General features: G+C 34.8%; 1 protein-coding gene across 6 annotated transcripts in view; it reads right to left on the bottom strand.

Moving 5' to 3' along the window:
• Positions 1–5,690: 5,690 nt before the first annotated feature.
• The window catches only part of LOC118722686 (interleukin 1 receptor accessory protein), a 159,934-nt gene continuing 149,307 nt past the window's right edge, over positions 5,691–16,317 (bottom strand). For 3 of the 6 annotated variants that reach the window (XM_045583829.1, XM_045583827.1, XM_045583825.1), the window contains one exon: positions 5,691–7,029. In XM_045583829.1, the coding sequence (XP_045439785.1) occupies positions 6,311–7,029 (719 nt within the window). In that variant the 3' untranslated portion in view covers positions 5,691–6,310. The other 3 variants (XM_045583828.1, XM_045583830.1, XM_045583831.1) reach the window with 3 other exon arrangements.

Below are 16,317 nucleotides of genomic sequence, written 5' to 3'. Positions count from 1 at the left end.
TGCCCCAAATATGTGCAATATTTTAAAAATATGATGTCCAGTTCTGATTAAGAACAGCTTGTGAAAGACGTTTCAAAACATGGTTCTAAATTATAAATTAATTGCAAGTATGTGGCACAGTTTATGAATAACTTTGTGTCTTAAATGAAAAACAAGTACATATCATATTTGATTTTGGATTTTTTTGTTTTTTTTTTTTCTTCCAATAAAGCAATGAAGTATTGAAATTCCTATCACCTACAGCAGAATAAAAATAGCTCACTATCTGAGGTCAGTATTTGTAATCTTTCTGATTTTTTACCAGTAGCCTATTTCAAAGAGCTAGTTTTCCCATTTAAATATTTTTAAATGTTTTGAGTGGCCCAAAGGAAAAACTTTATAAATTATTGTCTAAAGAATTTTGAGTGTGTTAATTATTTCATTGCTACCTTAGGAAATAACATTTATTCTTTGTTCAGCATTTAAACTTATTAATAGTGATCATGGTTCCATAAGCAACGATCTTCACCAACCCAAACAGAGTTTTCCTCATGATCAAATGATAGTGCACAACATTAACTAAGTCATATAAAAACTCAAGTCTTTAATATAAACAAAGGATTCAAATAATAAAAAGAGCAGATGCATGGATAGCAGCGGACTTCATAATATGCACAGCAGCACTGGGCTCATTATTCATCTGAGTTTTAGCATGTTCAGTGTGAGTTTCCTATTTAGCTCTTCAGATAAATGGATCAAGTGATACTTTCTAATGAGCGTGTTACATGCTTGGCTGTGTTCTAAATGTCTGTAATCTTCTGAGGGAGGCTTCCTGGATATTCAAAAATAAAATGGCTCATTGGCAGATAGTTTGAGCATCACTTTCTCAGAGAACTAACTACAGTAACTGATTGGAAATGAACTGAATACAGAAATTTCTAATTTTAAAAAATGCTTCCTCTTACCCAGAAACTGTTATTATTGGTATGCATTTTTTTCAACAACTTTTCTTTAGGGAATATTTATATACAAGGTCTACTCTTCTGTACACCTTTTTTTTTTTCATTCCTCAACTACATAATGTGATACTTTGGCAAACTGAACTGGGTTGTTGGCAGCAAAGTTCTATTCCTTTATTATAATAATGTGACTTATCTCTGTTTGAATGTCTCTTGCCACTTCAGGCAATCTTAACATCTCATCCTTAGAAAAAGACAATACTGTGAATTCCAAGTTCTACTTCAATTTTCTCTTCCTAGCAGCATAGGAAAATTCCTCTGACTAGATTAGTACTCATAGATGGTTTTGGAAAATGAATTAATTGCAAGTGAGACTAGTAAGTGTAATATTTAGGCTGAAGCATAGAATAGCAGGAAGCCACACATTTCAGACCGCAAAGCTACCGAAAAGTAATCCCCATATGCTGGACATGTAGCATAAAAAGAAATATCGTGTTATATGTAGCTACTGAAATATTGGGGTTCTTTGTTAGTATAAGATAGATTATCTGATTCTGAGTAACGCATATGATGATTATAATTCTACCAGGTTCCAGAATTCAGTGTTTGATGTTTCATATTAAAAATATACTCTACTAAGCACTCTTTATTCAACTGTCTCCTTGTGCTGAAGCAATTCCAAGGGCTAAATATGCCCTATATTTTCATCTTTTGCCTGTAAAAATCTTGTTAAAGGGATGATTTGTAGTCCTCCTTGGCTGGAGAAAATCAGAGCCTACAAGGGTAAAAGAGGAGTTAAAGAGAAATAAAAATTAATAGTTCTTAAACCTTTTATGCATTAGAATCACCTGGAAAGTTTATTTCTAGTGCAAATCTGTCCCACTCTAGAGATTATCATTTAGTTAATCTTTCATAGGGTCAATAAATATGTATTTCAGTATAAACCTAAAATGGATCTCATATGGATGCATAATGGAATACACTTTAGGAAACCTTGGACCAGGCTTCTTAAAGCCTTTATTCTTTTATAATGTGAATAATAATATTTTAAAATGGAGAAAAGTTTGAAAGACTTTTCAGAAGTAGACGTTTGACCCATGGAATATCTTATCAAAATTATCAAGGACATAATATTAAAATGAAAACTTCTAGATAATCTCTAGTAACTAATAAATCAGCACTTTTGAGGGAGGGACTTGCCCTGGGGTCTTCATTGTAAGATAGCCCCAAATGAATCTTAGACACACAAAAGTTTGAAACCATTGCCAAAGGGATTATTTGTCCTTCTGCGAATATTTTTATGATTAGTCCAATTTATTATTCCTGAGTTTGGCATGAACATTAGTTCAGGAACATTAGTTTTATAAACTTCTTCAAGTCTTCACACTATAAAAAGATATATTATTACTATAGTTTTTATTAGTTGTAAGAGGAGATAACTGAAACTCACAGTATAAATCACAGCTGCTAAAATATTAAATTTGTTTTTCAAGGAAAATGGTGAACACATTTTTATTTTCCCTTAAGAGAAATACAAATTATTTATTTTGGGATAAAAGTTATATAGCATGAGCAGAGAGCCCAGAACACACACACACACACACACACACACACACACACACACACAATGACTCTACTTTAAATTGCTTAAATAAATGTCACAATCTTTAAAAATTGAATTATAAATTATATAAAATTCTAATATGACAGGGCCAGAAAACACATCAGAAGATTAATATGGCATTTTGTGTGTGGGTTTATTGAATACATTAACTGCCATTTTTATCTGAATGAATAATAGTTCAGATTAACTAGTTCTAATTAGGTGTCTTAGTAATAGAAATACTTCCATTTGAATCTTACAGGAGTAATTCTAGAATTGGCACCAGATGAGGTGTAATATGCTTAGATTAGAAGCCCAACCCTGTCACTAATTGGCAGTCATTAGAAAAATCACTTAACTTAGAAAATAAGTTCCTGTTCTGTACAGCTTTTATGCATTTTGTTAGAGTAAAAAATATAGTGATGTATAGAAAATCAATTTCTAAGCCATAAATTATCATGCAAAGGTAAATTTATGCATCCATGAAAGTGATATAGTATTGGCCAACACTTACTATGCAATTACAATGTGCCAGGTACTGTGCTAAGCACTTACATGCATTATATTTTTAATGCCCACAAATCTCAGTAAGGTTAACAATATTATCTTCATTTTAGCTAGCAGAAAATTAAGGTCCAGATAGCCCATAGTCAAACTGTTAGGAGAGAAGTGGGACTCACATTCATCTCTACTTGACTGAAAACATGTACCCCTAAATAGGTAATCTTTCTATGTAAATAATATCCATTTAACTTACAATCCTATTTCAATTATAAATATATATGACCCATGAGGAAATTTTATTTTATTACCATTTGCCTCACTGAAATATATGGCACTGAATACTCCATTCAATTGTTGAATGTTGGGTAAGGTACTAATAACATAACTTTCTGGACTTTGTTTATGAAATAAAAGTATGGTCTGTTATATTTTTTTATCTCTGTATAGTTAATGCCAAAAAGCATAACTTTATACTGCTTACACTGTACTTATACTGAGAACACCACAATTATATCACTACTTGTTCATAAGAGCTCATGTTTCATTTTCATACCTCTGCCAATAGTCTTTTAATTTATTTTTCTTCACTAAAATACAATCCTATATAATAAAAGTGTAGTATGCAAATTTTCCCCTGAACTAGGAGTTCATCTGGAAGTTTGAACAGGGGTCAGGGCAAGTGTAGGGAAGGGAAGGAGGCCCTGGTCAGCAGCCTGCAGCTAGCAGCCTGCAGCCGGCAGCCACTAAAGACCGTACCAGTGCATGAATTTTGTGTACGAAGTTTCTAGTTCAGAAAGAAGACTGATTATGGATAAAAACATTCTCTTCCTTCTTAGGATATGGAGTCACTTTCCTTACCCATTATTCACAGATTTGGAGAGAAACTGCTGCCTTCCAAGTGAAGATCCTTGAACACACATCAAAGATGGATCAATGTCTTCAAGAAGGAGTAAAGCATATAAAATGGGTTGTGCTTCAATCATTACCTGCTAGGTATTTAGGTAGAGTGACCTGTCATTTTTCATTAGAAGTTCCATGAGTAATCTCATTTACTCTGCAGGGTCCTTATTGTTTCATCATTTTTCGTTTGAACAGAAAAAGGATCTAACAGTTTTTGTTTCATCAGAGAAGAGATCTGCTTTTCTCTCTAAGAGAAGTATGGAGATAAAGCTTGCTGTTTTTTGGTTTTTTTTCTCCACCCTTCATTCACAATAGGAGAATGTAAGGCCTGATTCTTATTGGGCCATAGCTCACTAGTACTTTAGACTAATAAAGACTATAGTCTTTCTATTCTGTTTATTTTCAGGAGTAGATTGTGCTTTGAATTTTCTTACGATAGACTCACCAGACAGGAAACCTCTACAGAGTAAATGGAAGGCAGAGTATTTTAAAAGGACTGGTAGGTTAGATCAGTCCTATTCTGAGGGTTCAGATATTTTCAATTTAGGAAGAAAATAAAGACCTCTTATTGTTTACTTCTCTTTTCTCTTATCTAGGATTGCCAGGGCATTTGGATTTAATTTTTTGGGTGAATATTGTAGTTCTTAAATTACAAACTAGTGGACCTCAGGCTGAATATGTGTTCATGTATTTTGGTTGGTTCTTTGCTTTCTTTCTTTTTATTTATTTATTTTTTTTAAGTTTAAGCCATCTCAAGGCCCTGGCCAGTTTGCTCAGTAGCTAGAGTGTTGGCCTACAGACCAGAGGGTCCCAGGTTCGATTCCAGTCAAGAGCACATGCCCAAGATTGCAGGCTGGGTCCCCAATGGGGGGCATGCAGGAGGCAGCCAATCAATGATTCTCCTCTCACATCATTAATCTCTCTCTCTCTCTCTCTCTCTCTCTCTCTCTCTCTCTCTCTCTCTCTCTCTCTCTCTCCTCCTCTCTGAAATTAATAAAAATATTTAAAAAGTTTAAGCCATCTCATAAATAAGAAATTACATAAAAATCTGAACTTTTAGATTTTTCTTAAAAAACAACTATCTGCCAGCAATGTGGCTAAGTCAAGGACAAAATGAATATGGGTCTTAGTAGAGGCTGCTCCCTTTAAAAAAAACACACAAATACTCTTCAATTATCTACATAACCAATAATCTACATTTTCTCCTTGACTGGTGTGTCAACTACTATATACCTCCTACAATTGTTTTATAGTGTTTAGAGTGAAGAACCACGTAACTATACCTATGTCTCTATATATGAGCCCTTCGTGAAGAGTGTGTATATCATGTTTATATATGGCTTCTTTTTTCTTCTTCTTACCTTCTGATTCTTTTAGGCACTTAAGTTGATGACCCCTTCTCAGAATCCTGAATAGAAAGAAGGGTTTCATGCACAAGACTCTACACTAAACTCTTAACAATACTGAATACTTTTTTCTGTTATCAGTTCTAAAAATATTAGATTTTTTTTGTGTGTACACTTCTATTTCATTTGAAACATTTTCTCACTTTCTTTTGGCCCTTTATCAGATATCCCCTAATATATATTAGAAAGAAACTGAAGAGATATCTCAGCTTTCCTAACATCTAAACCAAAGCTTGATTTCCTGAAATGGAATGAATACTCTTCACATATGAATTCAAAAGCCATAAAGAGTAGAGAAGAGAGAGAAAAGGGGGTAAAAACGTCTTAGTACAAATGAAATCACATAAAAATATAACTTTATTGATGCTAACAACTTGAGGCAGTTCAGAGAACACTAGTTTACAGTGAGACAGAGAACACCATGCATCCCTGTGTGGATATGTTTGGTTCTCCCGGGGAAAATGTGTTATAGGTTTTCTGTTGTCCTTAGTCCTACAGCTTCCACTAGAATAAACTCCTTTCCATAATGCTTCTTTGGATATATATATATATATATATATATATATATATATATATATATATATATATAGTGTTACGGCCCAAGTACACCTGACTGACTCATAACATGTGAGGTTGATCAACAAGCTCAAGGAAAACATTTAAATTCTTTGTTCAGTTTCAAACCATTGGGGGAGGACAGGGATGACTTTAGGTGACTTGCACATACTGACCTTCTAGGGGCCAAGAAGAGTGTGCTCTTCTGAGGCCATTAGAGGCAATAATTCTGGATGCAGGTTCTTCAGGTCTTTTGTCTCCTAGAAATAAATAGTTTATAAAATCAATAAAGGGGGAACACAATCTGCTAGTCCATTAGTTGATAAAAATGTTAATTATTCCCATGGTTTCATGATATAAAAAAGAGCTGGTAGAGGCAGCAGCCACCACCCACCATATGGTAATTATAAGATATAAAAGTCATTGTTATTAGATAAATCCGTGAAATGGTGAAGAGCAAGGGCTGAGATCTGGGGAACAGGGCTTTCCAATCGGGTACTATTTTGTATCCATTGAGTTTCTGACTCTCGGGGAGCAGGCTTACAGAGGTGTGTCTCCCATTGCGGCTGCGTGTGGATCTCTGCTCGGCTCTTGCTCCTAAGGTGACTCTCGCCTTCACAATAGGTGACACAGCAGCGACAGGCTGCAGAAGGTTTTCCTCTGTGTTTAGACATTGTGCCCGAGGCAGGAGAGGCACCTGCAGCCCTCCCTGAGCTCTGGAGTTCTGGGGGCTCTTTCAAACGACTTCTCCGCCTTTGAACATGGTCCAGACTGATGTCAGACTGAGAAGAACAGCTCTCATTCCAGCCAGAGCTGGCACTCAGACTTCTCAGGGGAAGAGCTAACCGCAACGCCTTCCAGAATTTAGAGCCAGAATGTTTGGATTTTTCTCCTTTCCAGCTCACAAAAGACACAGATTCCTTCAGCTGCAGGATGCCTGGGTGTGGATGCTCAAGGGGACGATACTCAACCACAATGAGCTTGGTGGCAATGGAGTTCTGGCACATGACACCCAGTTTAAATTCCAGCATGCTGATGCTCTTTTCTGTCACATAATCTGGGCTCAGGACAACAATCATCCTTCGGCTCCTCTGAATGAAGTCAAAAACTGCTTCCACCGTATCTACAGGAAAATGGAAGGATAGCATAATGCCTAGTGAAGACATATACAGGTTTCAGCTCATCATTGTCTCTCCTACAAAGGACAAGCAATGAATAAATCTTCAAAGATGAGAAATTAACCACTTCTAAAACTAGAAACTCATTTCAGCTCCGTTTGTAAAATATTTCCTGGTTTGAAATATTCTTCTCTATCACTGTTATCTGGTGGTACTAGATCAGCATCCCTAAATATTTGAAATATTGCAACTATTGTGATCTCACTGTATTTTATTCTCATACCTAGGTAAAATAACTTCAAGATTTTTACCTTATTACTCATTTGACATGGTATCAAGTCTGTTCCCTACTTTTAGCATTTCCCTTTGTATAATATTCAGTTTATTTATGTGTTTCTTAAGAATAGTATCTTGAACAGGACTGAACACAGTGATCCAGATATAATCTGATCCCTAAAGAGCAAAGTGAATTACCATCTTCTAAGATTCATACAGTTATATATCTTGATACTTAATATTTTTGATACATCAGATAGTCTTTAGTATAGACCTTGTTGTCAACCCAATTTCCTTTTTTAAAAATGTGTGTGTGTGTGTGGTTTAACAATAAATTAAAGGGGTAATAACACTGACAATAGGTAAGAACCAGTCTTAATTAAGTTTTCTGGCAAAGCATTCAATTCTAATAGTTAGTGAGGTGGATTTGAACAGATCCCAATAGAAAAATTCTTGAGACAAATGCAATGCTTAACTCACTGTTAGACTTAAGAGCATAAACAATGTTATTTTCTGAAGGAAAGTAATTCCAAATATATAAATCACAGCCATTGACAACTCTGAAAACAGGTGCTACCGACATGTTGAGTACCTGTGTTAGGGGCCAGGGGTGAAATAGTCATGGAGAGACATTTTAGTTTGTGAAGCCAAGCTTTAAAGTTTGCAGTGAAATTGATCATCGTGAATTTGACAGGAATGAAGGAGCTATGTTTTTTTGTGTGTTTTTTCTTTGTGTTTTACCAGATTATTTCTTTTCAATTAGTGAATTTAATATGATTTCGAAGGGAAATTGGAATAGTAATTTTTAAGACCTTTGAACTGGATTTATCAAGAGAGCAGACTGTTTTGAGAATTCTTGTTTCAATCTTGTAAGAAAAATCTATCACTTATCTTCAAAGGCCATGTGCACATGCAGGCATGTTTTGTAAACACCTTTGTTCTGTCTAGTTTTGCTCAGAATCTTACGTAGCCCACCTTTCATAAACCTGACACTATGAGAGTAGGATGTCTACTGCTTCTTCTCTATCTTGATAAATACAATATACCCTTAAAACAACGTGGATAGTTCATCACAAAAAACTTGTGCACTCCAATCATGAGCGTATGTGCGTGCGTGCATGCCTGCGTTTGTGTGTGTGTGTGTGTGTGTTACATTTCAAAGTAGCCACTGGGAATCCAACTGTTGAAAACAAAACAGTATCATAGACCCTCTAAAAGAGAAAGTGTGTGGCTTTTAAAAAATTATTAGTATTACCTGAAAAGTGTGGATTTCTGTTTGGAAGAGGGAAATACTAAATAAATACAATAGATATGCATGGTGATATTCCAGACTTTGAGGAATGGATGTAGGAGATGCTTCTCAGGTGGGGGTTGGGCTATCTGTACCTAGATCTCTTCACAAGGTACTTTAAAAGAAGCTGTATCCCTTATATGGCATCTTACAGTTTGTCAATACTTCCTGTCTGAGGATGCAAATTTATTTTAATGCTGAAGATTATTGGAGAGGAAGTTGTAAATTAGGTCTTTATTCTGTTAGGCTCAAAAAAAAAATTGTGTCTGTAGGATGATGAGATTGGCTTTTTGTGTGATAGTAGATTGGTTTTCAAATAATTTTCTGGACTAGAATTCGTCAAGGAAGAAGATTCCTGCTGGTAAAATTCATAGCCTCTCTGAAATTCCCCTACTATTAAACTAGGGCTGCAATTTTGTTCTTTGGCTAGGTTATAGGTGTATGAAACAGTAACAACTTTCTCTCTCTCTCTCTCTCTCTCTCTCTCTCTCTCTCTCTCTCTCTTTCTTAAAACTTGAAGTGTAATGAAATATGGGGAGAGGGACACCTAATTTAGAAGATAGATCTGAATTTAAATATTGATCTCTCCAATTATCTGTTTTTATCTTAATATCTTTAATTATGAATTTATCCATCTATAAAATACATAAAGTGAGACCATATTTGGAAGATTGTTAAACAAATTAAAGATACCAAAATGTAAATTTCTACCAAAAACAATATTAAAATAAGGTACGGACTGATGTTAAATTGAATCTGAATCAATTTTTGATGGTAACTCTATAGAATCATCTTAGTATGTGAATTTATGAATCATAAATTTAAAAAATTATTTCTGTTCAGTTTTAAATACAGGTGGATAAAGAATGTTATTGAAACACTTAATCTTCCTGTGGTGAACAAACTGTGGCTCGCGAGCCACATGCGGCTCTTTGGCCCCTTGAGTGTGGTACTTTCACAAAATACCAAGGCCTGGGCAAATCTATTTTGAAGAAGTGGCATTAGAAGTTTAAAAAATTTCAATCGTTGTACTGTTGACATTTGGCTCTGTTGACTAACGAGTTTGCCAACCACTGTCCTAGCCCATTGTTAAAAGTACTTGCTATCTCTTGGGTAGAAACAGAGAAATAAGACATTGTTGAGTAGTATCATGTTGTGACTTTACTTGTGTCAAAGACCTAGTGACAACAGTGAATGACTGAATAAAGTACTTGAGTGTTATTAACAAGGAATAACCAGGTAACTGCAATAACCAAACTACTAATACGGACACTGTTGTTATTGAAACTAGTCACCACTATGTCCTAGGAGATCATTTAATATGTCCAAGGTTGGAAGAAACTCCAGACTCACCATCACTTAATCTAATGAGGAAAGACCAAATATTATATGATTCATTAAGTTTCTGCTTGTACACCTCTAGTAATGGGGGCAAGGCCTCTCCAAAGATAGTGAAATATATTACTGTTCAATTCTGCTGTTAAGTCATTTCCCAATTGAGTAGAAGTCTGCTTCCATATAATCCCCATCCATTGATCCTAAGTCTTTAGAGATAGTTTTGAAAGTCAAAACATTTTCAGTAGAAAAATGTTTACTCATCTAATCAGTTTATTTATAAGAACTCAATAAATATCCTTAGAATAAGTGAATAGAAAAACAATTTATAATAAGAAGGCTTCCTTGTTTTTATGAATTTAATATTATTAACTCAAAAGCAAATACATTTCCAAATATTTATCTGATTTGAAATGTTATATAAATGAATTTTTGATTCATTCATGCAAGGTATCTTCTATTAACTAAGTTCATAGTATCAATTAACTTATTTCATTCCAAAACAAGGGATTGCATTAAAGTCTATAAAAGGTAAGTTATTTCTATAAACTACCCAAGTTCAAAGTTGAACAAAAAATAACAGACTGTGTTTTGTTTTGGAAAAACTTATTTCTCCCTCCTCCCTATTCCTCTCTTGCCTCTTTTTTTCCTATATCTATGGCTATCTAAACATAGGCACACACACACACGCATACACACACATACACACACACACCTAGAATATTAGTGTCATGCATTTTACTTAAGTAACTCTTTTACTCACATGTAAAACAAAAATTTCTTGAGATGAAATTTCCTTTTTTCATATTTCTCTCAAAAGAGAAACCTAATTGTGTAATATATAATTTTTACATGTATCATTATTTTTATTCTCATTTATTATGCCCAAATATGAAAAGAAAGACATAAAACACATGCACAAAATAAAATTCAAAGCTGAAAATAAATGGTTTATTTTTAAAATAAACAAATTTACAAATCAAATAAAAATGGAAAATACAAAAGTTTATGAATAAAATAAAAAGGTAATCTTAAAATATTAAAACCTATGGAAAGAAAATGTATAATTAACAAGTGGAGTGATACTTTTAGCTCCCCAACACAGTGGAATGCTTGTTTATTAGAATCCTGGAGAATCATCTAAGCTATAATACAGAAGAGAATTAAATAAATTTTATACTATTGTGTAATTAGATATTCTACATCCAGGTCCTTTGTTAACTTGGGTGCAGAAGGTCTTTACATTCTATATCTGAAACCATTAAGGTTTTTTATAACCATAGGGACACGTTTTATTTTGGTTTAACATGAGAATGAAAATTCTTTCTGCTCTCTAAATTATGATTCCCCAACTCATTTAAATATTCTGTATTAGGCATCTTGTGGTACATAAAAAACAAACAAAAAATCTTGAAAAATTATCTTGGAATGAGATACATCATGGAAATTTGAGATGTTTTTAATTTTAGCATTAGAAAAGCTCAGTACCAAAGACAAGAATATAAATAGGGGGGAAATGTCAAGATGCTTCTAGGGGCACAGAACAGCAGTTGGGATAAATATTAAATTCAAAAGTGCAAAAAGAATGCAGTATTGGCAAGAGAATTGACCCTTGGTGATGGGATTGCCCCCCCCCTCCCCATTTACCTAAAGCTAATGCAAGAATTTGAAATACAAAGCTTATCTGGAGTCAAGTCTCCCTGGTTTTGTGAATGAAGGATTAATAGGAGGAGTAATTGTGGTTTTTAGCAAGAAAAGCATTAATAAGGCTAAAAATGTTAGATTCCAGAATGACTTCTAGAACAGTTTTATAGTAAAAAATCTATGCTTTTATTACTAAAATAACCAATGACTCCTCTATAAAGAAATCTGCTAAAGGACTTTAAAAGTAAGAGATGGTTTTAGAATTGCTTAATAATACTCATACTATTGAATAAGGATTTCCTTAAATTATGAGTAATGGTGTTTCATAGGATACTCAGGCTCATTTATAGGCTTTTTCTCTTTTCTTTTCTTTTATTACTCAATAGTCAAATAGAGATTTATTTCTCCAGTAGTTGAGCACAAAGATTCACATAGCTTAGTTGTTAAATATATGTGCCTCAAACATAGTAGATGATCAAATAATGCCAGATGATCAAATAATGCTATTGCTTAGCAGTGACCATGGAAGATCTGTGCACAACAGATTCTACTGAACCCAGCTCTAGCAGGAGTAAATTATGCACACTAATTTAGGAAAGGCAAGAACTAACAACAGCTACCACTTACAATCTGTGAAATCACAAATAATGTTAATGTGTAGAAAACACTAACACAAAAGCATTACATTAAAACCAATTTAAAAACTGGACAATAATTTCAGTAGCTTGTAGTATTGTGATAATAACTAAAGTAATATGCATATATATGTTTATATACATGTATGTATATGTATACATGAAAATATAATTCATGCATGTATATATGCATATGTAATTCATGTGTATCTGTATGCAATTTAGATACACTTATGTATATAATTTTATGTGTATATATAAATATATGCACATATATATGTATTTATATTTCACTTATAAACTCTAGACTAAGTTTTCACTTTTCCAAGTCTTAAAACAGTGAAACTTTACTAAAAAACAAACTAAAACAAGTTACATCGACAGTGATCTTTCAGCTTACTTGTTTGGAGTGAGTGAATAAAATAGGGACAATGAAGGCTTCAGTTAATGCTTTTAGAGTATTAATGCTAAAAGCAGCTCTCAAGGTCACTGAATTTGACTTCCACACTTTAAAATGAGAAGACAGAAATAAGTGATGAGAAATCACTTTCATAATATTCACATTAATAAGGCTGATATTAAAATCACGGAAATTCATTTTCATGAGCATTCAGTAATATATACATTAGAGAGTAAAAAATCATGGAAATTCATTTTCACAGATATAGAACAGAGTAGGCCAAACACCCTACTCTGCTAATGCCCTCAAAGAAATTTGCCATTATCTCACTCTATTAGCACCATTAGGAAAAGCTTCCTATCAGACTGAACCAAATGTGGAACCACCTGTAAACTCCAGGTGTCCGATATAAGCAAATTACAGTAGAGAGGGAAGATGGAATGATAAACATGGGTTGACCTACAAATATTCAGAAGTTTACTATAATAAAAAATTTATATTTTTCAAACTGAAAAACATACCATCAATTACCTGAGATAGAGGACACTTAAGGATATAATAGGAGAAAATGCAGGCAATTTTTAATCAATTATAAGAATATTCAAATCAATTATAAGAATAATTGTCAGTAATACTGCTTTGTGTCATCCAAGTAGGTGTCAGTCTTACTGTGAAGGTTGTGGTACAGCAGAATGAGCAAAAGGTATCCTTAGCCAGCTAAAGTATATTTAGACACTGATTATCTTTTTAATAGATGAGAAATAATAAAAGGAGAAGAAAACTATACTTGGAAACTCATAATGACCCTATTAACAGATGACTTATCTTTAAGGGCTCTTTCGAACTATAGGCAAAGGCAGCCCTATAATGAGAGAGAGAGAAAGAGAGAGAGAGAGAGAGAGAGAGAGAGAGAGAGAGAGAGAGAGAGAGAGAGAGAGAGAGATGGATAGAAGATGCAGAATAAAAAATTCACATCAGCCAAGTCTTTACCTGCAAAGAACATAGAGAACATAGTGTCATTGGACACTGGTAACAGATTGGTGGCATGATCATTCTAAATCTTAGTATTGCCTGAGGAAATGCAACCAGTCACCCTAAATTTATCCCTATAGGGAGGCTTCCATAGAATTGTTTTATGTCCATTAAACAATACATTGGGTATCAAGAAGGTTTCTTCCTTCCTGGGTACCCTGGGCTCTGTTTACCACTTTCATTGTCCCTTTCATACATTTTTCAAAGATGAATAGGAGAGACCCTGCTCTCCACTTCTAGACCACCTGGAACTTTTCTTCACTGGCATGGCCACCTGCAGCTGCTTCCAGAACCTGCCCTGTGGATACTTGGATTTCTCCCCTTTCCATTTAATGACCGTGAGCACCGTCTTAGCCCTCTTCAGCTCTTTCACCTTCGTCTCCTTTACAGCTTTGTACTGTACTAAAATGACGTTGATGTTTCCCCGAGAGGCCATGTTTTCTAGGCCAGCCTTGAGCTCCAGGAGGGCTTGGGTTCCCTGGAGCACGTAGTTGGGGCTTAGGACAACCAGGAGGCGTCTGCTTTTCTGAATGAAGCTCAAGGTCTCATCTGTGACAACTGGGAAAGAAAACACCATGGGGATTAGTGTTGGCCAAGAACTCCCCAAAAAGCATGGGGATGGAGGAACAAAGGTTGGAAGCTTAGGGCATCAGCCTGAGAATGGAGGTGAAACTGCTGACCAAGAACACTTTGAACAACCTCATACTTAGATGCTTTCACACTGCTCACTAAATGCCACTCTCCTCAGGAAGAATAAAAACTATACGCACACATTCCAACCCCAAAAGAATTCCACACAGAACTGAAGACAATGTGCTTCCATGACGTTGGTTTTTAAAAGTATTAGTTGGGACATCAAGGAATATAATGGTGATATTGAAAAATTTTTTTCAAACCATGTGGCATGTTGTGTCCTATCCAAAGCAGCTACTGAGCCTTCTCCCCACAGATATCCATGCATCAACTCTCCAGAGCCCATGAGCATTCAGTAATATATACACTAGAGAGTAAAAAATCATTGAAATTCATTTTCACAGATATAGAACAGCAAGAGCAAGAATTTTCTTTTTTTTTTAAAGGTCCCTCTCTATTATCAAACACACCCCAACTAGAATGTCATTCCAATAAGAACTTTAAAAAACATCTAGCCAATGTAATGGCATTTTGGCTGGCATCACCCCACCCCACCCCCCCGCCCCAGCCCCAGCTCAGCTTTCTATTCTACTTTCTCCTCAGGAGCTAAATTAATCCCTGGATCTTTCTGCATCAATTTCTATCATTATGAGGAAGCCATGTGTTTCAGCAGCTGCTGGCTGATCTGTCTGCCTTCACACCAGGCAAATGCTTTCTTTGGGTCAGAGAAGAAGGGAGAGCAAGAAAATGGAAATGCACCTTTAATTTTATTTTGTTGTCAGGGGCTTTGAGAAGTTCTTGTCACTAAATTCTTGAGAATAATCCAACTTGAGCTTGCTTACCAAAGACATTGTAACTCTTTACCTGGGGTTTAGATAGGAGTCAACTCCAGGGAAGGCACTAGTGTTGTGGAAAACTATTTCGTGACTTACCATATTTTCCTAAGCCATCATTTTATTCCTTAATCTTCATAGAAAAAGAGGCAGTGAGGGGAGACTTTCTATTAAAATAGCATGAGCAACCTGGAGGAGAATCCAGGAATAAGCAACTGTCTTTTCCAAGTAGTGTTGCTGGAGGCAGACCATGCGTAGGCATGGTAAGAGGCCCACAGGCAAAGATGTCTCAAAAAGAAGAGCAGGGAAAACATGAATGGTCACCAGGATCAACCATCAAAGCAGGATGCAAGAGTAATTATGTAGAACTTGAATTCTTCAAAGAACTATCAACCCCTATTGGAGGGTCTTACGTTGTTGTTTTACTGTGAATCTTTGTATAATTTTTTACACAATAGATAAATATTTGTTGAACAGCTGCACTGCATAAATGAGCAAATGGGAGAGTAAATGATTTAGAATTTTAAGTCTTAAAATGAGTGGAATTTATCCTGTAACCATATAATCAAGCCCTCATTTTCTGGCAAAATTATACTAAGAGAGATGTCTACTGCAGAACACAAGCAAGATGGACTTTTGGGATGATTTAGGAGATAAGTGATCCAGCTATTTCAACATGAGAATAAACAAGTCTGTTCTGTATGAGACTTAAATTGAGGCTATTCACAATTATCCATATGACATTAAACAAAAACAAACATGTGAAGTGGTTAATGTAAACAGTATTTTTTAGGAGGAGAAAATTAGTTTGTTGTACTGAATGTTAGAGACATGGCATACATTCTAACAGTACAAATATTAATAGTGGGTTTATGGATGCCATTATGTATTTATAAAACAGACTCAAATGAACCATCACCTTGTATGCTACTGGGTGGACCTGAAAATTAGAGATGTACTTTTATGTTAAAACATTCAGCAATTGAAGTTTCTTTTTTTTTTTAACCTACTAGAATACATCAGACTTTTGTAAAATTTTAAACTATCTGAAACATGTAAGCTGATGGGAAGGAAGAAACTGACCCAAGGGAAAGGAGAATTTGAGTGGTGATGATTTGCTGGAAAACAAAAGTGAGGGCAAGGAAATTAGCAAATGCCAAAGGGAAATATTCTAATTATTATCAGTGAGTAATATAAAGAAAAATTCCATGCAC

This window comes from Pipistrellus kuhlii, unplaced genomic scaffold (assembly GCF_014108245.1).
Source record: "Pipistrellus kuhlii isolate mPipKuh1 unplaced genomic scaffold, mPipKuh1.p scaffold_m20_p_2, whole genome shotgun sequence".
In the NCBI taxonomy this organism is placed as follows: Eukaryota; Metazoa; Chordata; class Mammalia; order Chiroptera; family Vespertilionidae; genus Pipistrellus; species Pipistrellus kuhlii.
The sequence above is the reverse complement of the archived record's forward strand: the minus strand, read 5'-3'. Positions and strand labels throughout refer to the sequence as shown.